Source organism: Macaca nemestrina, chromosome 1, assembly GCF_043159975.1.
Source record: "Macaca nemestrina isolate mMacNem1 chromosome 1, mMacNem.hap1, whole genome shotgun sequence".
Taxonomy (NCBI): Eukaryota; Metazoa; Chordata; class Mammalia; order Primates; family Cercopithecidae; genus Macaca; species Macaca nemestrina.
In genome coordinates this window covers 83,521,378-83,546,069 of record NC_092125.1, presented here as the reverse complement: position 1 = coordinate 83,546,069, position 24,692 = coordinate 83,521,378, and the positions used below count along the sequence as shown (strand labels likewise).

General features: G+C 39.6%; 1 protein-coding gene across 7 annotated transcripts in view; it reads right to left on the bottom strand.

Annotated features, from left to right (window-relative positions):
* The window catches only part of LOC105478882 (dynein axonemal heavy chain 14), a 524,402-nt gene that overhangs the window by 79,773 nt on the left and 419,937 nt on the right, over positions 1 to 24,692 (bottom strand). For all 7 annotated transcript variants that reach the window (XR_011614730.1, XM_071081203.1, XM_071081205.1 and 4 more), the window contains 4 exons: positions 9,490 to 9,584; positions 6,256 to 6,415; positions 4,717 to 4,848; positions 4,246 to 4,341 (listed from right to left, as the gene is read on the bottom strand). Coding sequence is in view for 6 of the 7 variants with exons in the window: in XM_071081203.1 (XP_070937304.1) it covers positions 4,246 to 4,341; positions 4,717 to 4,848; positions 6,256 to 6,415; positions 9,490 to 9,584 (483 nt within the window). In the remaining variant the exon portion in view is untranslated. The remainder of the gene's footprint in view (positions 1 to 4,245; positions 4,342 to 4,716; positions 4,849 to 6,255; positions 6,416 to 9,489; positions 9,585 to 24,692) is intronic.

Here is a 24,692-nt window from a genome sequence, read left to right as displayed (position 1 = left end):
TAAGATCTTGAACAAATTTACTAAATCTTTAAAATTTAGTTTTATCATTTATAAACATCTACTTTGAAATGTTGTGGTGGGGATTAAATGAGGATTAAATGAGCACAGTGCTTGGAACACAGTAAGTGCTAAATAAACATTAACTATTATTAGCACCCATCAAAACAAAACTCTATAGACTATAAGCTACAACAAAATATTAGCAAGAAATGATATATCTATATAAAGTAAATTCAGTTCAAATTTGTTTATTTCCTTCAAAAATATCCAATCCTTTTTTTTTGTAAATATTTAATTAATTAATTAATTTAATTTTTTATTATTATACTTTAAGTTCTAGGGTACATGTGCATAACGTGCAGGTTTGTTACATATATATACTTGTGCCATGTTGGTGTGCTGCACCCATCAACTCGTCAGCACCCATCAACTCATCATTTACATCAGGTATAACTCCCAATGCAATCCCTCCCCCCTCCCCCCTCCCCGTGATAGGCCCTGGTGTGTGATGTTCCCCTTCCCGAGTCCAAGTGACCTCTTTAAGGAGAACTACAAACCACTGCTCAGTGAAATAAAAGAGGACGCAAACAAATGGAAGAACATACCATGCTCATGGATAGGAAGAATCAATATCGTGAAAACGGCCATACTGCCCAAGGTAATTTATAGATTCAATGCCATCCCCATCAAGCTACCAATGAGTTTCTTCACAGAATTGGAAAAAACTGCTTTAAAGTTCATATGGAACCAAAAAGGAGCCCGCATTTCCAAGACAATCCTAAGCCAATCCTTTTTAATATATCTCAGTTTGCCCGCAATGCCTATGGGGCCAAGCAGGTAGCAGAAATGCTTGAAGTGAGTGGGGGCTGCCTACAGCCAAGTGGGAATGCTAGCCCAGAGTCGCCAGCTATCTGAGTTTTCAGGAAAAGACAGAAAATCAGATATTAATTAAAATTCCCAGATTTCAAAATGTGGATTATATCAAAATGAGGTGAGGGGTGGGAAGACTGTAATAGGTCAAAAGATGTCAATGGACTGAATTTGCCTGTTTGCCATCTCTGAAATGTATTACTTTGCCTACTCTCAAAATGTATGTGAGCTAAATAGGTAACAGGGATAGCAATTCTAGTTCCAGTTCTCATAATGATAATGATACTGTATTTTAATTTAAAATCAAGACATTTAAGGAATAATCATGCCTTTACAAAGCAACAGGGTAATGATATAAACAGGTTGAGCACAGCTGGATTTTTTTTTTTTTTTGAGACAGAATTTTGCTCTTGTTGCCTAAGCTGGAGTGTAATGGTGCAGTCTTGGCTCACTGCAACCTCCTTCTCCCGGGTTCAAGAGATTCTCCTGCCTCGGCCTCTGAAGTAGCTGGGATTTCAGGCGCCTGCCACCACGCCTGGCTAATTTTTGTATTTTTAGTAGAGATGGGGTTTCACCATATTGGCCAGGCTGGTCTTGAACTCCTGACCTCAGGTGATCCACCTGCCTCAGCCTCCCAAAGTGCTGGGATTACAGGCATGAGCCCCAGCGCCCCACAAAGTACAGTTTTTTAAAGAACACATGATTGTCTCAATAGATGCAGAAAAGGCTTTTGACAAAATTCAACAGCCCTTCACGCTAAAAACGCTCAATAAATTCGGTATTGATGGAACGTACCTCAAAATAATAAGAGCTATTTATGACAAACCCACAGCCAATATCATACTGAATGGGCAAAAACTGGAAACATTCCCTTTGAAAACTGGCACAAGACAGGGATGCCCTCTCTCACCACTCCTCTTCAACATAGTGTTGGAAGTTATGGCTAGGGCAATCAGGCAAGAGAAAGAAATCAAGGGTATTCAGTTAGGAAAAGAAGAAGTCAAATTGTCCCTCTTTGCAGATGACATGATTGTATATTTAGAAAACCCCATTGTCTCAGCCCAAAATCTCCTTAAGCTGATAAGCAACTTCAGCAAAGTCTCAGGATACAAAATTAATGTGCAAAAATCACAAGCATTCTTATACACCAGTAACAGACAAACAGAGAGCCAAATCATGAATGAACTTCCATTCACAATTGCTTCAAAGAGAATAAAATACCTAGGAATCCAACTTACAAGGGATGTAAAGGACCTCTTCAAGGAGAACTACAAACCACTGCTCAGTGAAATAAAAGAGGACACAAACAAATGGAAGAACATACCATGCTCATGGATAGGAAGAATCAATATCGTGAAAATGACCATACTGCCCAAGGTAATTTATAGATTCAATGCCATCCCCATCAAGCTACCAATGAGTTTCTTCACAGAATTGGAAAAAACTGCTTTAAAGTTCATATGGAACCAAAAAAGAGCCCGCATCTCCAAGACAATCCTAAGTCAAAAGAACAAAGCTGGAGGCATCACGCTACCTGACTTCAAACTATACTACCAGGCTACAGTAACCAAAACAGCATGGTACTGGTACCAAAACAGAGATATAGACCAATGGAACAGAACAGAGTCCTCAGAAATAATACCACACATCTACAGCCATCTGATCTTTGACAAACCTGAGAGAAACAAGAAATGGGGAAAAGATTCCCTATTTAATAAATGGTGTTGGGAAAATTGGCTAGCCATAAGTAGAAAGCTGAAACTGGATCCTTTCCTTACTCCTTATACGAAAATTAATTCAAGATGGATTAGAGACTTAAATGTTAGACCTAATACCATAAAAATCCTAGAGGAAAACCTAGGTAGTACCATTCAGGACATAGGCATGGGCAAAGACTTCATGTCTAAAACACCAAAAGCAACGGCAGCAAAAGCCAAAATTGACAAATGGGATCTCATTAAACTAAAGAGCTTCTGCACAGCAAAAGAAACTACCATCAGAGTGAACAGGCAACCTACAGAATGGGAGAAAATTTTTGCAATCTACTCATCTGACAAAGGGCTAATATCCAGAATCTACAAAGAACTCAAACAAATTTACAAGAAAAAAACAAACAACCGCATCAAAAAGTGGGCAAAGGATATGAACAGACATTTCTCAAAAGAAGACATTCATACAGCCAACAGGCACATGAAAAAATGCTCATCATCACTGGCCATCAGAGAAATGCAAATCAAAACCACAATGAGATACCACCTCACACCAGTTAGAATGGCGATCATTAAAAAGTCAGGAAACAACAGGTGCTGGAGAGGATGTGGAGAAATAGGAACACTTTTACACTGTTGGTGGGATTGTAAACTAGTTCAACCATTATGGAAAACAGTATGGCGATTCCTCAAGGATCTAGAACTAGATGTACCATATGACCCAGCCATCCCATTACTGGGTATATACCCAAAGGATTATAAATCATGCTGCTATAAAGACGCATGCACACGTATGTTTTTTGCGGCACTATTCACAATAGCAAAGACTTGGAATCAACCCAAATGTCCATCAGTGACAGATTGGATTAAGAAAATGTGGCACATATACACCATGGAATACTATGCAGCCATAAAAAAGGATGAGTTTGTGTCCTTTGTAGGGACATGGATGCAGCTGGAAACCATCATTCTTAGCAAACTATCACAAGAACAGAAAACCAAACACCGCATGTTCTCACTCATAGGTGGGAACTGAACAATGAGATCACTTGGACTCGGGAAGGGGAACATCACACACCGGGGCCTATCATGGGGAGGGGGGAGGGGGGAGGGATTGCATTGGGAATTATACCTGATGTAAATGACGAGTTGATGGGTGCTGACGAGTTGAGGGTTGCAGCACACCAACATGGCACAAGTATACATATGTAACAAACCTGCATGTTATGCACATGTACCCTAGAACTCAAAGTATAATAATAAAAAAATAAATAAATAAATAAAACATTAAAAAAAAAAAAAAAGAACACAGATTGAAAAGAAAAAACCCCCACAGATTGATACTCTTTAAGGCTTTGGTAAACTGAAGTTGTAGAGATCTCCTGAGAGAAATTTGGTGAAATAGTAAATTAAAATATTATAAAGACAATAATAATGAACTCTATAGAGTGTTTTATTATGTGGTAGGCACTAAAAGTTTTATATATATTATTAATATTATTACCAATAATATTATTTACTTAATCCTCACAATTAATCTTTTCACTACCTATATTATTATTTCCATTTTATCTGAAACTGATAAGCTCTCCTGAGATAATTACATTGTCCTGGTGTTTTGTCTTATTGTGAGAACTAGAACTGAACAAGTAAAAGTATTTCTTACCAGCTGTAAACCTCTTTGTTTCTCAGCCAGTCTTTGTCGCGCAATTTTAAGGACGTTTTGAGCTTCAGCTACTTGGATTTGTTTAGGGCCCACAACCTTAAAGAGAATGTCAGAACATTTAAGTGTCAAAAAAAAGTCAGCTGTACTGTTAAAAATGTCATTTATATTTGAAAGACATTTACAGATGTCCATTGTTACAATTAAACTTTCCTAGAACTATGTACAAAGTAGCCTATTATGGTGAAACAATAAAATGAAATAAACAAATACTAGCATAGTTGTCAATAAATAACAAATTTAATGGGAGCACTTGACATCTGTGTGAGTTAGAATAATATATTTGATTAAAGTGTTTCTCCTTAGGTATCCTTTCCACTCAAGTTCACTTGAGTATTGTTAAATAAAAATTATTTCTGGGACATTGACATGCCACTTTCAAATCATGACAGATGTTTAGGAGGAAAAGCATACCTTCTGTACTTCATGGTAGTTATTCAAAGCTATAACCCACTGGCACAGGGAGCAACAAGCAACAGAAACCAGCGCAATCTTGTTTGGGTTGAAATCAGGTAAGGTTAAAATTTTTTTTAGCTTCATGAAAACCTAGAGAGTACACAGTTAATGTATTACATTAGAAAGAAATATTATTCACCTGAAGTTTTCCCCAGTCTACACTAGATTGAAATTTTATTTCATATTAAAATATTCAGGTGGGGCATGGTGGCTCATGCCTGTAAACCGAGCCCTTTGGGAGGCCAAGGTGGGTGGGTCACCAGAGGTCAGGAGTTTGAGACCAGTCTGGCCAACATGGTGAAATCCTGTCTCTACTAAAAATACAAAAATTAGCTGGGCATGATGGCACACGCCTGTAATCCTAGCTACTGGGGAACCTGAGGCACGAGAATCACTTGAACCCGGGAGGCAGAGGTTGCAGTGAGCCGAGATCACACCACTGTACTCCAGCAAGTGCATAGAGTGAGACTCTGTCTAAAAAAAAAAATAAATAAATAACTTATCTTTAATAGTAGAATCAAAGACACATGCCTGGCTACAAAAATGACCCTAGTGGTTGGGCAAGGTGGTTCCCGCCTGTAATCCCAGCACTTTGGGAGGCCAAGGGGAGCAGATCACAAGCTCAGGAGTTCAAGACCAGCCTGCCCAACGTGGTGAAACCCTGTCTCCACCAAAAATACAAAATTAGCTGGGCATAGTGGCGGGCACCTGTAGTCTCAGCTACTCAGGAGGCTAAGGCAGGAGAATCGCTTGAACCCCGGCGGGTGGAGGTTGCAGTGAGCTGAGATCTCCAGCCTGGGCAACATAGCGAGACTCCGTCTCAAAACAAAAAACAAACAAAAAACAAAACAAAATGACAACAGCAAAACCTAGTACCAGGAGAGAAAAAGTCTTTGTTATAAACATCCTGCTATTGCTACTGTTGTTGCAGTAGCTTTGCTATACTTTTTAAAAAGAAACTTTTAAAACAAAAACAATACAGATTAACTTTCTCCAGCTTTAGAAATTTGATGACTAAAAATTCTGAAGTCTCCTTGTGCACTTCAGGTGTGAGGTGACTAGGAATACCATCCTCTTCCTTCTGTCCCCTAGGCGGCATATTGGCAAGGCACAGTCCCTATTCAAAGGTCTGTCTGGTCAGTAATGGTGATGTGACCTGGGGAACACTGGGGCTCTCTGAGGATGTTCTCTACCTTAGCTGTGTCACATACCCACAGGTCCACCTCTATTTCTAAATGGTATCACACACAGTTTGGAGTTAGATATACCGTATTTCTCATCTACTTTTGGGAGCCATAATCAGAATGAAATTTTTCTCAGACTGGGATTTCTTTTCCCTATCCAACTAGGCATCTCCTCTCTTGCCTGGAAGAATAGAGCTATTTTCCTAGAGAATAGTTTCCCCATCTAAGAATAGAACAATTTAGATGGCAGGTGGTCTGTTTGATCCTACAGAGTGTAAATATGAGATGCATCAATTACAGATCAACTTTTTACCTTATCAGGTATGCTGTCCTTGTCAAGGTTAATCAATTTTTTCAGGAAACCAGTTTCTGAAAGAAGTAACTTTGCCGTTGCCCAGTTAGGTTTCTTTTGCAGAAGTATACACACTGCATTCATGACAGTCAGTACGAGGAAGGGAGGCCGTGTGTATACTCTGTAATAGATGATGAAAATCTCATCAACTTCACAATCAAAAATGAAATGCACCCTGTAAATATCTCAGAAGACAATATACACAGATTTTTTAACACACATTTGGACAAGGAAAACTATTTGTCAACATATAGCTATTTAATTATTTAGGTATTTTTTAAAGATTGGGTGTCTTAAATATAAGGATATCATCGTTTTAGGAAGATGAAATGCATAAAACTTAAATAAGTACTACATCTGAGTTAGAGGCTAATTTTATTATAAAAAGTCTTGGGCTGGGCATGGTGGCTCATGCCTGTAATCCCTGCACTTTGGGAGGCTGAGGTGGGCAGATCACTTGAGGTCAGGAGTTTGAGACCAGCCTGGCCAACTTTGCGAAACCCTGTCTCTACAAAAATAAAAAAATTAGCTGGGTATGGTGGCGGGTGCCTATAGTCCCAGCTACTTGGTGATTGAAGCAGGAGAATCGCTGGAACCCAGGAAGCGGAGGCTGGAGTGAGCCAAGATCACGCCACTGTTCTCCAGCCTGGGCGACAAAGCTAGACACACTGTCTCAAAAAAAAAAAGAAAAAAAAAAAGAAAAAAAAAAAGAAAAGTCTTCAATGCAGAGTTATTTAAAAATAGAAACCCCTCTCTTATTTCAGCCCAGGGTTGATTTACTGATGACTGCTTCCCAGAGACACTGTACACGTGTATGCGCTCCGAGTCAGCCCTGTTCTCGTGACTTAAGAAGTAACGTAACAGCCAACTCCCCTTAAACACATGCTGCCATTTCTTCTTCCTGATCTAAAATTCCCACCGCAAAAATCCCAGATAAAACAGTCAGGGGAGGAAGGGTGGATGCGAATTTGTCCTTTAAGTCATTAATAATGTATTTATTATTGGAACATTGGAAGCTGCCTCTTCACTATGTCTTAATCAGTTGACAGGCCACTGGACTGTTAGGTAAGAAGTTGATGCTTTGGAAAGTCAGGGTCAGAATAACATTTATAAGAAGCAAGTTTCAAAGAGAAATCACAAGGGGGTGATGGTTGCTGTGCACCAGCATTTGGAACTTGGAACGAGGCAGGGTAGGTCCACACAGGGTAATGAGCCTCCCCAAGTGAAAATCACACAGACTTCCCAAAGAAGGAAGGAAACCAAGCCAACTTTACATGCATGACATTATCCAAAGGGCTTACCAAGAAGGTCCCCTGCCTTGAATTTCACAACTAGAATTTTTTTTCAACTTTTATTTTAGTTTCAGGAGTACATGTGCAGGTTTGTTATACAGGTAAACTTGTGTCATGGGAGTTTGTTGTACAGGTTATTTCATCACCCTGGTACTAAGCCCAGTACGTAACAGTTACATTTTCTGACTGTCTCCCTCCTTCCATCCTTCAGCCTTAGGTAGGTCCCAGTGTCTGTACAACTAGAAATTCTAACCTATGTGTTCATTTGATTTAATGTTTAGTCTCTTTAACAGTCTAATTTTAAAATGAAGATCATTTTCAAATGGATTGAATAACTCAGTCATTAGCACCTTATTCTGAAATAATTTTTCAGGTTGCTTTTCTGAGATTATCAGCTTGGCCTTTTTGAAATAATGAGAAAGATAACCAAGGAACTAGGAAAAGAGAAAAGGTCCACAAAGGAGAAGTGAGCGCTCCAATAAGGAACCTTTCCTCAATTTTACCCAGGTTTGACGCTATTTAAAACAAATACGATGTGAATATAATACTAGGATAAAATGTATTACCTAGGAAATTTAATTTAAATTAAAGGGGAAACAGGCTTAAATTGACTGTAGTTCAATCTTTGTGCCACTTTCCAGGAATAAATATTTGATTCAAAGTGAGACTTGTCTACTGGAAATTTGCTTTGAAATTCTTTATTACTTCACAGAAGTAGTCTGTCTTGGATCTTTCTTGATTTTCTCCAATCTGCATTTTCTACTGTCTACTTCCTGCTTCTAGTGGTTCATGTTGCAAAGTGGCAAAGGATGAAACTATCATGGGGCAATCATTGGCATTTTGATGATAGAAATAGCAGCTTGGAAAGAAAATGGACTAAGCTGTGCATCTGCTAGATGCCTCTGCTGCATGTCCAAGAATAGCAATGGAGATCAGGTTATAAGGCATCCTCATTCGTGTGGCATTTTGGAGTGAGCAAAGTAAAATACACATTAGCAATATAACAAAGGAGGTTCTTTAAAAACAAACAACAAACAAACAAGACATACTCAAGGAGTTCAAAGACAAGGCTGGTTTTCTTAGCTTTTGTAGTACTACTAGGGCAGGGAAAAGGGCCTACTTGATCAGAGGAAACCTCTGATCATGAAAGTAACCTTTATTGAGCAGTTGTCTTATTCCAGCCTCTGTTACAAGTACTTTACCTGTATTAACTCATTCAGTCCTTTCAACATCTGCAATCACTCTTGCACAAAAGGAAAGCTCAGGCACAGAGAGCTTATATAGCTAGAAAGTGGCAGTGCCAGGATTCCAAGCCAGGAAGCTTGGTATCAGAGCCCATGTGCTTAACCACTATGACACACTGGCCCTCAGAAATTAGGCTAAAGGGAATTTGAACTGATCACTCTCTATGGAATATCTGCTAGAAAAAAAAGCTAAAAGAATAGAACTTTCTGGAACAAAGTCATGAGGTACACGAGGGGCTGTGCTGGGGAAGAACTGGCCCCTGTTACTTCTCTGATGTCATCTCCTGATACTCCCTCTTGCTCACTGTATATTGTATTTTGTCAATTTTAAGATGCACATTTTTACATCAAAGAGATTGAGATTCAGTTTATAACAAACAGCACGTCATAGTTTAACTGGCAGCATTTTTTCTTAAGGATACAGAAAATACTGATAAACCTTACAATTGAAGGCATCATAAAATTGACAAGATACAGTATATACCATACAGAATGAACACTTAACCAAGATGCGTAAAAAATCTTAAACCAAGGTTAAAAAATGGAATATAGGCTTAGCATAGAAGCTAAAAATGGAATATAGGCTTAGTAAACATGAATTTTTTTTTTTTTTTTTTTTTCTGAGCTTTTCCAATTCAAAAGAAACTTAGGAGAGTTACCTTAATTCAGCGACATCAGCTTTATCCAGGGCATTCAGAGCCACAATTGCCTTGTCTAAGGCTGGCAGCACACTTTTTAGTTCATTGGCAGTTTTCTGCAATAAAAATATAGGTCCCCAAATATATATGAATCAATATAGTTGCATATTTAAAATTTTTATATGCTGAACTTGGAAAATATAATTTGAAATTTTTACAATGCCCATAAGTTATGCATCTTGTATGACTTAGATATACACACACATGCTTGTACTGTTGGAAAGGTGTATCATTGTCCTAAAATGTATATGATTCAGTCCTTGATGAGAAGGTATACATGGTAAGCAAAAATACAGTGATTTCTGCCTTACCTCTTAGACTCAGTGTAGAATTAACAATGCCCTTTTGAGGAATGGTCCGGTTAAGAGTAGAATTAGTGTGAAGCTACGAAGCTTAAACTTCAGCCTCTCACTTGCACACATTCCTTCCAAGGTTGTGCAAGCTGCCCTGCTATTATATTTGCAGGGTCATATGTTTTCATTTTGCAAAGGTAAGACATTTGAACTGCAATCAATTAGGAACAATTTCTCTTTGCATTTTGTCTCACTCTTAGTTAGGTTTCCTGTCACATCAGGTGCTGGAGTGGCTGTGGACATTTTGGGATCTGGCTAAAAAGTTGAGTTGGGAATTATATTTATATTGCGCACAGTTACTTCCCCCTATATAATAAAGCTATGTAAGCCGTCTGAAATAGAAATGACTTCCAGAAATACTTCTGTTTTCTGCTGGTCTAACTTTCCCAGTGGGGTGACATTAAGTCCAGAGGTCATATTGTAATAGAAACTTGTCCTATAGGGTCTGGCACCAGAAGTAACCCACAGGTTAGTATAGGAGAGATGAGATTTACAATGTATGGGTCTAGAAGCTACTCTGTGGAAATATTTCCACTTATTAGATGTATAAAATTGTAAGTGGAGGGTTAGATTTTCATTGACACCTTTGCAAAATGAAGCTTCATTTTGAGTGTACTTGATAAGCAGTATATACTATTCTAAATCTGCTGTACTATTTTTTCCCTTTTTTAGTGGGAATTGTATAATATCAAATTCATCAGAATTCCTGGGTTTTGAAGAAATACTGCATTTGGCAAGATGTTTTGGAGTGTTTCAATGAAGTAAGTGAGAAATTACAGATTTCTTATATAGATATGTGAGAGGTGCCTTATTTTAAAATTAAAAAATTTTATTTACATGTATATAATTAAGATAAAAACGTGTGAAATATGAAATAAAGGTGAGTGGTAAAATCAGTAGAGGTTATTCTGATATTGAGGAGCAAATCATAATGAAAAATTTCAGGTCATACCAAAAGCAAAAATTTATTAAAATGAAAAAATAAATTTAGAACGTAAGTAATGAAGTGGCTCTTGTTTTGTCTAATTATCCAAGTAATGAAGAAGAATGAATCATATGATCACATTGGAAGAATTTAAAGTTCTTGCTGCGTTTTCAAGAAATATTGACATTAATGATATTTATTGACATAAATATCAGAAAACACTGCTATAATGGGAGCATTGATGGAAAACTGGTTAATGAATGTCATTGATTCAAACAGTATTTGAAATTAATCACTGCACAAGAACTCTTGAAAAGCCATTGCTGCTTATACCAAATGCAATAGCAGTCCTATAAATATTCATGGCATCGTCAATAATAACTTATAAAGTTGGAAGAAACTTCTAAACTCTCAAAAATGAAAAATACATTTGATCAATTATGCTAAAGATTTTTTAGGAAATGATATTACAAAATCACTATAATATGAAGAAATGATCACAGAGTATGTGGTGAGAAAATGTACAAAAAAGTATTATAGGAGTATGGCATGATTAGGCCAAGATGGCCAAATAGGAACAGCTCCGGTCTGCAGCTCCAGTGAGACCAACGCAGAAGGTGGGTGATTTCTGCACTTCCAGCGGAGGTACCCAGTTCATCTCACTGGGACTGGTTAGACAGTGGGTGCAGCCCACGGAGGGAGAACTGAAGCAGGGTGGGGCATCACCTCACCCGGGAAGCACAAGGGGTCAGGGAACTCCCTCCCATAGCCAAGGGAAGCCATGAGGGACTGTGCCATGAAGGACAGTGCATTCTGGCCCAGATACTATACTTTTCCCAGTCTTCACAACCCACAGACCAGGAGATTCCTTTGGGTGCCTACACCACAAGGGCCCCAGTTTCAAGCACAAAACTGGGCAGCTGTTTGGGCAGACACCAAGCTAGCTGAGGAGTTTTTTTTCATACCCTAGTGGTGCCTGGAATGCCAGCAAGACAGAACCATTCAATCCCCTGGAAATGGAACTGAAGCCAGAAATCCAAGTGGTCTTGCTCAGTGGATCCCACCCCAATGGAGCCCAGCAAGCTAAGATCCACTGGCTTGAAATTCTCGCTGCCAGCACAGCAGTCTGAAGATGACCTGGGACTCAAGCTTGGTGGGGGGAGGGGCATCCACCATTACTGAGGCTTGAGTAGGCAGTTTTCCCCTCACAGTGTAAACAAAGCTGCCCTGAATTTTGGATTGGGCAGAGCCAACCTCAGTGCTGCAAAGCCGCTGTGGCCAGACTCTCTCTCCAGATACCTCCTGTCTGAGCAGGACGTCTCTGAAAGAAAGGCAGCAGCCCCATCAGGGGCTTGTAGATAAAACTCCCATCTCCCTGGGACAGAGCACTTGAAGGAAGGGGTGGCTGTGGCCATAGCTTCAGCAGACTTGAATGTTCCTGCCTACCAGCTCTGAAGAGAGCAGTGGATCTCCCAGCACAGCATTCGAGCTCTGCTAAGAGACAGGCTGCCTCAAGTGGGTCCCTGAGCTGCATGCCTCCTGATGGAGAGACACTTCCCAGCAGGGGTCGACAGACAGGAGAGCTCCAGCTGTCATCTGGTGGGTGCCCCTCTGGGATGAAGCTTCCAGAGGAAGGAGCATGCAGCAATCTTTGCTGTTCTGCAGCCTCCATTGGTGATACCCAGGCAAACAGGGTCTGGAGTGGACCCCCAGCAAATTCCAGCAGACCTGCAGAAGCGGGGCCTGACTGTTAAAAGAAAAACCAACAAACAGAAAGCAATAGCATCAACATCAACAAAAAGGACAACCACACAAAAACTCCATCTGAAGGTCATCAAGAACAAAGACCATAGGTAGATAAATCCATAAAGATGAGGAAAAATGCGGGGGTGGAGCAAGATGGCCGAATAGAAACAGCTCCAGTCTCCAGCTCCCAGTGCCAGCGACACAGAAGACTGGTGATTTCTGCATTTTCAACTGAGGTACTGGGTTCATCTCACTAGGGAGTGCCGGACAATCGGTGCTGGTCAGCTGCTGCAGCCCGACCAGCAAGAGCTGAAGCAGGGCGAGGCATCGCCTCACCTGGGAAGCTCAAGGGGGAAGGGAATCCCTTTTCTTAGCCAGGGGAACTGAGACACACAACACCTGGAAAATCAGGTAACTCCCACCCCAATACTGCGCTTTAAGCAAACAGGCACACCAGGAGATTATATCCCACACCTGGCCGGGAGGGTCCCATGCCTACGGAGCCTCCCTCATTGCTAGCACAGCAGTCTGTGATCTAACCGCAGGCAGCAGCGAGGCTGGGGGAGGGGCGCCCGCCATTGCAGAGGCTTAAGTAGGTAAACAAAGCCACTGGGAAGCTTGAACTGGGTGGAGCTCACAGCAGCTCAAGGAAACCTGCCTATCTCTGTAGACCCCACCTCTGGGGACAGGGCACACCTAAACAACAACAAAAGCAGTAGAAACCTCTGCAGATGCAAACGACTCCGTCTGACAGCTTTGAAGAGAGCAGTGGATCTCCGAACACAGAGGTTGAGATCTGAGAAGGGACAGACTGCCTGCTCAAGTGGGTCCCTGACCCCTGAGTAGCCTAACTGGGAGACATCCCCCACTAGGGGCAGACCGACACCCCACACCTCACACGGTGGAGTACACCCCTGAGAGGAAGCTTCCAAAGCAAGAATCAGACAGGTACACTTGCTGCTCAGCAATATTCTATCTTCTGCAGCCTCTGCTGCTGATACCCAGGCAAACAGGGTCTGGAGTGGACCTCAAGCAATCTCCAGCAGACCTACAGCTGAGGGTCCTGACTGTTAGAAGGAAAACTACCAAACAGGAAGGACACCTACACCAAAACCCCATCAGTACATCACCATCATCAAAGACCAGAGGCAGATAAAATCACAAAGATGGGGAAAAATCAGGGCAGAAAAGCTGGAAATTCAAAAAATAAGAGCTCATCTCCCCTGGCAAAGGAGCGCAACTCATCGCCAGCAACAGATCAAAGCTGGACGGAGAATGACTTTGACGAGATGAGAGAAGAAGGCTTCAGTCCATCAAACTTCTCAGAGCTAAAGGAGGAATTATGTACCCAGTGCAAAGAAACTAAAAATCTTGAAAAAAAACTGGAAGAATTGATGGCTAGAGTAATTAATGCAGAGAAGGTCATAAACGAACTGACAGAGATGAAAACCATGACACGAGAAATACATGACAAATGCACAAGCTTCAGTAACCGACTCGATCAACTGGAAGAAAGAGTATCAGCGATTGAGGATCAAATGAATGAAATGAAGCGAGAAGAGAAACCAAAAGAAAAAAGAAGAAAAAGAAATGAACAAAGCCTGCAAGAAGTATGGGATTATGTAAAAAGACCAAATCTACGTCTGATTGGGGTGGCTGAAAGTGAGGGGGAAAATGGAACCAAGTTGGAAAACACTCTTCAGGATATCATCCAGGAGAACTTCCCCAACCTAGTAGGGCAGGCCAACATTCAAATCCAGGAAATACAGAGAACGCCACAAAGATACTCCTCGAGAAGAGCAACTCCAAGACACATAATTGCCAGATTCACCAAAGTTGAAATGAAGGAAAAAATCTTAAGGGCAGGCAGAGAGAAAGGTCGAGTTACCCACAAAGGGAAGCCCATCAGACTAACAGCAGATCTCTCGGCAGAAAGTCTACAAGCCAGAAGAGAGTGGGGGCCAATATTCAACATTCTTTAAGAAAAGAATTTTCAACGCAGAATTTCATATCCAGCCAAACTAAGTTTGATCAGTGAAGGAGAAATAAAATCCTTTACAGATAAGCAAATGCTTAGAGATTTTGTCACCACTAGGCCTGCCTTACAAGAGACCCTGAAGGAAGCACTCAACATGGAAAGGAACAACCGGTACCAGCCATTGCAAAAACATGCCAAAATGTAAAGACCATTTAGGGTAGGAAGAAACTGCATCAACTAACGAGCAAAATAACCAGTTAATATCATAATGGCAGGATCAAGTTCACACATAACAATATTAACCTTAAATGTAAATGGACTAAATGCTCCAAGTAAAAGACACAGACTGGCAAAATGGATAACAAGTCAAGACCCATCAGTCTGCTGTATTCAGGAGACCCATCTCACATGCAGAGACACACACAGGCTCAAAATAAAGGGATGGAGGAAGATTTACCAAGCAAATGGAGAACAAAAAAAAGCAGGGGTTGCAATACTAGTCTCTGATAAAACAGACTTTAAACCATCAAAGATCAACAGAGACAAAGAAGGCCATTACATACTGGTAAAGGGATCAATTCAACAGGAAGAGCTAACTATCCTAAATATATATGCACCCAATACAGGAGCACCCAGGTTCATAAAGCAAGTCCTTAGAGACTTACAAAGAGACTTAGACTCCCATACAATAATAATGGGAGACTTGAACACTCCACTGTCAACATTAGACAGATCAACGAGACAGAAAGTTAACAAGGATAACCAGGAATTGAACTCATCTCTGCAGCAAGCAGACCTAATAGACATCTATAGAACTCTCCACCCCAAATCAACAGAATATACATTCTTCTCAGCACCACATCGCACTTATTCCAAAATTGACCACATACTTGGAAGTAAAGCACTCCTCAGCAAATGGACAAGAACAGAAATTATAACAAACTGTCTCTCAGACCACAGTGCAATCAAACTAGAACTCAGGACTAAGAAACTCAATCAAAACTGCTCAACTACATGGAAACTGAACAACCTGCTCCTGAATGACTACTGGGTACATAACGAAATGAAGGCAGAAATAAAGATGTTCTTTGAAACCAATGAGAACAAAGATACAACATACCAGAATCTCTGGGACACATTTAAAGCAGTGTGTAGAGGGAAATTTATAGCACTAAATGCTCACAAGAGAAAGCAGGAAAGATCTAAAATTGACACTCTAACATCACAATTAAAAGAACTAGAGAAGCAAGAGCAAATACATTCGAAAGCTAGCAGAAGGCAAGAAATAACTAAGATCAGAGCAGAACTGAAGGAGATAGAGACACAAAAAAATCCTCCAAAAAATCAATGAATCCAGGAGTTGGTTTTTTGAAAAGATCAACAAAATTGACAGACTGCTAGCAAGACTAATAAAGAAGAAAAGAGAGAAGAATCAAATAGACGCAATAAAAATGATACAGGGGATATCACCACTGACCCCACAGAAATACAAACTACTATCAGAGAATACTATAAACACGTCTCAGCAAATAAACTAGAAAATCTAGAAGAAATGGATAATTTCCTGGACACTTACACTCTTCCAAGACTAAACCAGGAAGAAGTTGAATCCCTGAATAGACCAATAGCAGGCTCTGAAATTGAGGCAATAATTAATAGCCTACCAACCAAAAAAAGTCCAGTACCAGATGGATTCACAGCTGGATTCTACCAGAGGTACACGGAGGAGCTGATAACATTCCTTCTGAAACTATTCCGATCAATAGAAAAAGAGGGAATCCTCCCTAACTCATTTTATGAGGCCAACATCATCCTGATACCAAAGCCTGGCAGAGACACAACAAAAAAAGAGAATTTTAGAACAATATCCCTGATGAACATCGATGCAAAAATCCTCAATAAAATACTGGCAAACCGGATTCAGCAGCACATCAAAAAGCTTATCCACCATGATGAAGTGGGCTTCATCCCTGTGATGCAAGGCTGGTTCAACATTCGCAAATCAATAAACATAATCCAGCATATAAACAGAACGAAAGACAAGAACCACATGATTATCTCAACAGATGCAGAAAAGGCTTTTGACAAAATTCAACAGCCCTTCATGCTAAAAATGCTCAATAAATTCGGTATTGATGGAATGTACCTCAAAATAATAAGAGCTATTTTGACAAACCCACAGCCAATATCATACTGAATGAGCAAAAACTGGAAACATTCCCTTTGAAACCTGGCACAAGACAGGGATGCCCTCTCTCACCACTCCTATTCAACATAGTGTTGGAAGTTCTGGCTAGGGCAATCAGGCAAGAGAAAGAAATAAAGGGTATTCAATTAGGAAAAGAAGAAGTCAAATTGTCCCTCTTTGCAGATGACATGATTGTATATTTAGAAAACCCCATGTCTCAGTCCAAAATCTCCTTAAGCTGATAAGCAACTTCAGCAAGTTTCAGGATACAAAATTAATGTGCAAAAATCACAAGCATTCTTATACACCAGTAACAGACAAACAGAGAGCCAAATAATGAATGAACTTCCATTCATAATTGCTTCAAAGAGAATAAAATACCTAGGAATCCAACTTACAAGGGATGTAAAGGACCTCTTCAAGGAGAACTACCAACCACTGCTCAGTGAAATAAAAGAGGACACAAACAAATGGAAGAACATACCATGCTCATGGATAGGAAGAATCAATATCGTGAAAATCATACTGCCCGAGGTTATTTATAGATTCAATGCCATCCCCATCAAGCTACCAATGAGTTTCTTCACAGAATTGGAAAAAACTGCTTTAAAGTTCATATGGAACCAAAAAAGAGCCCGCATCTCCAAGACAATCCTAAGTCAAAAGAACAAAGCTGGAGGCATCACGCTACCTGACTTCAAACTATACTACCAGGCTACAGTAACCAAAACAGCATGGTACTGGTACCAAAACAGAGATATAGACCAATGGAACAGAACAGAGTCCTCAGAAATAATACCACACATCTACAGCCATCTGATCTTTGACAAACCTGAGAGAAACAAGAAATGGGGAAAGGATTCCCTATTTAATAAATGGTGCTGGGAAAATTGGCTAGCCATAAGTAGAAAGCTGAAACTGGATCCTTTCCTTACTCCTTATATGAAAATTAATTCAAGGTGGATTAGAGACTTAAATGTTAGACCTAATACCATAAAAACCCGAGAGGAAAACCTAGGTAGTACCATTCAGGACATAGGCATGGGCAAAGACTTCATGTCTAAAACACCAAAAGCAACGGCAGCAAAAGCCAAAATTGACAAATGGGATCTCATTAAACTAAAGAGCTTCTGCACAGCAAAAGAAACTACCATCAGAGTGAACAGGCAACCTACAGAATGGGAGAAAATTTTTGCAATCTACTCATCTGACAAAGAGCTAATATCCAGAACCTACAAAGAACTCAAACAAATTTACAAGAAAAAAACAAACAACCCCATCAAAAAGTGGGCAAAGGATATGAACAGACATTTCTCAAAAGAAGACATTCACACAGCCAACAGACACATGAAAAATGCTCATCATCACTGGCCATCAGAGAAATGCAAATCAAAACCACAATGAGATACCATCTCACACCAATTAGAATGGAGATCATTAAAAAGTCAGGAAACAACAGGTGCTGGAGAGGATGTGGAGAAATAGGAACACTTTTACACTGTTGGTGGGATTGTAAACTAGTTCAACCATTATGGAAAACAGTATGGCGATTCCTCAAGGATCTAGAACTAGATGTACCATATGACCCAGCCATCCCATTACTGGGTATATACCCAAAGGATTATAAATCATGCTGCTATAAAGACGCATGCACACGTATGTTTTTTGCGGCACTATTCACAATAGCAAAGACTTGGAATCAATCCAAATGTCCATCAGTGACAGACTGGATTAAGAAAATGTGGCACATATACACCATGGAATACTATGCAGCCATAAAAAAGGATGAGTTTGTGTCCTTTGTAGGGACATGGATGCAGCTGGAAACCATCATTCTTAGCAAACTATCACAAGAACAGAAAACCAAACACCGCATGTTCTCACTCATAGGTGGGAACTGAACAATGAGATCACTTGGACTCGGGAAGGGGAACATCACACACCAGGGCCTATCACGGGGAGGGGGGAAGGGGAGGGATTGCATTGGGAGTTATACCTGATGTAAATGACGAGTTGATGGGTGCTGACGAGTTGATGGGTGCAGCACACCAACATTGCACAAGTATACATATGTAACAAACCTGCACGTTATGCACATGTACCCTAGAACTTAAAGTATAATAAAAAAAAGAAAAAAAAAAGATGAGGAAAAACCAGCACAAAAATGCTGAAAATTCCAAAACCCAGAATGCCTCTTCTCCTCTGACGGATCACAACTCCTTGCCAGCAAGGGAACAAAACTGGATGGAGAATGAGTTTGACAAATTGACAAAAATAGGCTTCTGAAGGTGGGCAATAACAAACTCCTCTGAGCTAAAGGAGCACGTTCTAACCCAATGCAAGGAAGCTAAGAACCTTGATAAAAGATTAAGAGTAATTGCTAACTAAAATAACTAGTTTAGAGAAGAACATAAATGACCTGATGGAGCTGAAAAACACAGCATGAGAACTTCGTGAAGCATACCCAAGTATCAATAGCTGCATCAATAAGCGGAAGAAAGGCTATTAGATATTGAAAATCAGCTTAATGAAATAAAGCATGAAGGCAATTTAAGAGAAAAAAGAATGAAAAAGAATGAACAAAGCCTCCAAGAATTATGGCACTATGTGAAAAGACTAAACCAACATTTGATTGGCGTAGTTGAAAATGATGGAGAGAATGGAACCAGCTGGAAAACGCACTTCAGGATATCATCCAGGAGAACTCACCCAACCTAGCAAGACAGGCCAACATTCAAATTCAGGAAATACAGAGCAAACCATAAAGATACTCCTCAAGAAGAGCAACCCCAAGACACTTAATCCTCAGATTCACCAAGGTTGAAATGAAGGAAAAAATGTTAAAGGCAGCCAGAGAGAAAGGTCGGGTTACCCACAAAGGGAAGCCCATCAGACTAACAGTGGATCTCTCTGCAGAAACCCTACAAACTAGAAGAGAGTAGGGGCCAATATTCAACCTTCTTAAAGAAAAGAATTTTCAACCAAGAATTTCATATCCAGCCTAACTAATCTTCATAACTTAAAGAGAAATAAAATCCTTGACAGACAAGCAAATGCTGAAGGATTCTGTCACCATCAGGCCTACCTTATAAGAGCTCCTGAAGGAAGCACTAAATATGGAAAGGAAAAACTGGTGCCAGCCACTGCAAAAACATACCAAAATGTAAAGATCATCAACACTATGAAAAAACTGCATCAACTAATGGGCAAAATAACCAGCTAGCATTGTAATGACAGGATCAAATTCACACATAACTATATTAACCTTAAATGTAAATGGGCTAAATGCCCCAATTAAAAGACACAGACTGGCAAATTGGATAAAGAGTCAAGATCCATCAGTGTGCTGTATTCAAGAGACCCATCTCATGTGCAAAGACACACACAGGGTCAAGATAAAGGGCTGGAGGAAGATTTACCAAGCAAATGGAAAGCAAAAAAGCAAGGATTGCAATCCTAGTCTCTGATAAAACAGACTTTAAACCAACAAAGATCAAAAGAGATAAAGAAGGGCATTACATAATGGCAAAGGAATCAATGCAACAAGAAGAGTTAACTATCCTAAATACATATGCACCCAATACGGGAGCACCCAGATTCATAAAGCAAGTTCTTAGAGATCTACAAAGAGACTTAGACTCCCACACAATAATAGTGGAAGATTTTAACATCCCACTGTCAATATTAGACAGATCAATGGGACAGAAAATTAACAAGAATATTCAGGACATGACCTCAGCTCAGGACCTGAACTCAGCTCAGGACCAAGCAGACCTAATAGACATCTACAGAACTCTCCACCTCAAATCAACAGAAAATACATTCTTCTCAGCAACACATAGCACTTATTCTAAAATTGATCACATAATTGGAAGTAAAACACTTGTCACCAAATGCAAAAGAATGGAAATCATAACAAACAGTCTCTCAGGCCACAGTGCCATCAAATTAGAACTCAAGATTAAGAAACTCACTCAAAACCACACAACTACATGGAAACTGAACAACCTGCTCCTGAATGACTACTGGGTAAATAATGAAATTAAGGCAGAAATAAATAAGTTATTTGAAACCAATGAGAACAAAGACACAACGTACCAGAATCTCTGGGACACAGCTATAGCAGTGTTTAGAGGGAAATTTATGGCACTGAATGCCCACAGGAGAAAGCAAGAAAGATCTAAAATTGACACCTTGACATCACAATTAAAAGAACTAGAGAAGCAAGAGCAAACACATTCAAAAGCTAGCAGAAGGCAAGAAATAACAAGGATCAGAGCAGAACTGAAGGATACAGAGACAGGAAAAACCCTTCAAAACATCTATGAATCCATGAGCTGGGTTATTGAAAAGATTAACAAAATAGACCACTAGCCAGACTAATAAAGAAGAAAAGACAGAAGAATCAAAGAGACACAATAAAAAATGATAAAGGGGAGACCACCATTCATCCCACAGAAATACAAACTACCATCAGAGAATACTATAAACACCTCTATGCAAATAAACTAGAAAATCTAGAAGAAATGGATAAATTCCTGGACACGTACATCTTTCCAAGACTAAACCAGGAAGAAGTTGAATCCCTGAATAGACCAATAGCAAGTTCTGAAATTGAGGGAGTAATTAATAGCTTACCAACCAAAAAAAATAGCCCAGGACCAGACAGATTAACAGCCAAATTCTACAGAGGTACAAAGAGGAGCTGGTACCATTCCTTCTGAAACTACTTCAAACAATAGAAAAAGAGGGATTCCTCCCTAACTCATTTTATGAGGCCAGCATCATCCTGATACCAAAACCTGGCAAAGACACCACAAAAAAAGAAAATCTCAGGCCAATATCCCTGATGAACATTGATGTGAAAATCCTCAAAAAAATACTGGCAAACCAAATCCAGCAGCACATTAAAAAGCTTATCCACCATGATGAAGTCGGCTTCATCCCTGGATGCAAGGTTGGTTGAACACATGCAAATCAATAAATGTAATCCATCACATTAACAGAACCAATAACAAAAACCATATGATTATCTCATTATACGCAGAAAAGGCCTTTGATAAAATTCAACACCCATTCATGTTAAAAACACTGAATAAACTAGGTATTGATGGAACATACCTCAAAATAATAAGAGATATTTATGACAAATCTACAGCCAATATCATACTGAATGGGCAAAAGCTGGAAGCATTCCCTTTGAAAACCAGCACAAGACAAGGATGCCCTTGCTCACCACTCCTATTCGATATAATATTGGAAGTTCTGCCCAGCGTAATCAGGCGAGAGAAATAAATAAAAAGTATTCAAATAGGAAGAGAGGAAGTCAAATTGTATCTGTTTGCAGATGACATTTAGAATACCCCATCGTCTCAGCCCCAAAACTCCTTAAGCTGATAAGCAATTTCAGCAAAGTCTCAGGATACAAAATTGATGTGTAAAAATCACAAGCATTCGTATATACCAATAATAGACAAACAGAGAGCCAAATCATGAGCAAATTCCCATTCACAATTGCTACAAAGAGAATAAAATACCTAGGAATACAACTTACAAGGGATGTGAAGGACCTCTTCAAGGAGAACTACTAACCACAGCTCAAGGAAATAAGAGAGGACACAAACAAATGGAAAAACATTCCATGCTCATGGATAGGAAGAATCACTGTCATGAAAATGGCCATACTGCTCAAAGTAATTTATAGATTAAATGCTATTCCCATTAAGTTACCATTGACTTTTTTTTCACAGAATTAGAAAAAACTACTTTAAATTTCATATGGAACCAAAAAGAGCCTGTATATACAAGACAATCCTAAGCAAAAAGAACAAAGCTAGAGGCATCATGCTACCTGACTTCAAAGTATACTACAAGGCTACAGTAACCAAAACAGCATGATACTGGTACAAAAACAGATATACAGACCAATGGAACAGAACAGAGGTCTCAGAAATAACCCTACACGTCTACAACTATCTGATCTTTGACAAACTGGACAAAACCAGCAATGGGGAAAGGTTTCCTTATTTAATAATGTTGGGAAAATTGGCTAGCTATATGCAGAAAACTGAAACTGGATCCCTTCCTTACACTTTATACAAAAATTAACTCAAGATGGATTAAAGATTTAAATATAAGACCCAAAACCATAAAAACCCTAGAAGAAAACCTAGGCAATACCATTCAGGACATAGGTATGGGCAAAGACTTCATGACTAAAACACCAAAAGCGATTGTAACAAAAGCCAAAATTGACAAATGGGATCTAATTAAAGAGCTTCTGCACAGCAAAAGAAACAATCATCAGAGTGAACAGGCAACCTACAGAATGGGGAAAATTTTTGCAGTCTATCCATTTGACAAAGAGCTAATATCCAGAATCTGGAAGGAACTTAAAGAAATGTACAAGAAAAAAACAAACGACCTCATCAAAAAGTGGGCAAAGGATATGAACAGACACTTTTCAAAAGAAGACATTTATGTGGTCAACAAACATATGAAAAAAAAGCTCATCATCACTGGTCATTAGAGAAATGCAAATCAAAACCACAATGAGATACCATCTCACACCAGTTAGAATGGTGATCATTAATAAGTCAGGAAATAATAGATGCTGGAGAGGATGTGGAGAAATAGGAACACTTTTACACTGTTGGTGGGAATGTAAATTAGTTCAACCACTGTGGAAGACAGTGTGGCGATTTCTCAAAGATCTAGAACCAGAAATACCATTTGACTCAGCAATCCCATTACTGGGTATATATGGAAAGGATTATAAACCATTCTACTATAAAGACACATGCACACGTATATTTATTGCAGGAGTATTCACAATAGCAAAGACTTGGAACCAACCCAAATGCCCATCAGTGATAGACTGGATAAAGAAAATGTGGCACATGTACACCATGGAATACCATGCAGCCATAAAAAGGATGAGTTCATGTCCTTTGCAGGGACATGGATAAAGCTGGAAACCATCACTCTCTGCAAACTAACACAAGAACAGAAAACCAAACACCACATATTCTTACTCATAAGTGGGAGCTGAACAATGAGAACATATGGGCACAGGGAGGAGACATCACACACTGGGGCCTGTTGCGGGGTGAGGGGCGAGGGGAGGGATAGCATTAGGAGAAATGCCTAATATGGATGACATGTTAATGGGTGCAGCAAACCATGGCACATATATACCTAGGTAACAAACTTGCACATTCTGCACATGTATCCCAGAACTTAAAAGTATAATAAAAAATTTAAACAAAGTATTATAGGAGTGTGTGAGGTAATTTTCTAGATTTTGTGATGTTTGTGATAATTGTCAGCTTTAAAAATTTTATATCTTCTTGTAATTTCTTTACTTATTCTAAGTACATATTTACTTTCATACCTAATTGTGTACTAGTAATTTTGTATTCTTTTTAAAAATATGGCCCCAGGCCCTAATGTATCTGGCTTTGTGCCGAAGCCAGGGAGAAAAAAAGATTACCCTTTGTGGTATGGAAAAAAACAAAACAAAACAAAGCAAAACAAAAACCAACAACGAACCCCATGAATTTCTCTATACTAATTTTTATTTGGCATAAAATATTAAATATGAAATTAAGCCATACTCTTGTTTATTTATTTATTTATTTATTTAGACAGAGTCTTGCTCTCACCAGGCTGGAGTGCAGTGGTGTGATCTTGGCTTACTGCAATCTCTGCTTCCTAGGTTCAAGCGACTCTCCTGCCTCAGCCTTCCGAGTAGCTGGGATTACAGGCGTGCACCACCACACTCAGCTAATTTTTGTATTTTTAGTAGAGACAGGGTTTCACCATGTTGGCCAGGATGGTCTTGATCTCCTGACCTCGTGATCTGCCTGCCTCGGCCTCCCAAAGTGCTGAGATTACAGGCATGAGCCACCCCGCTTGGCCCCGTACTCATATTTAATATATGGATCAACAGTGGCACCTTCAGGTGGTTGGCAT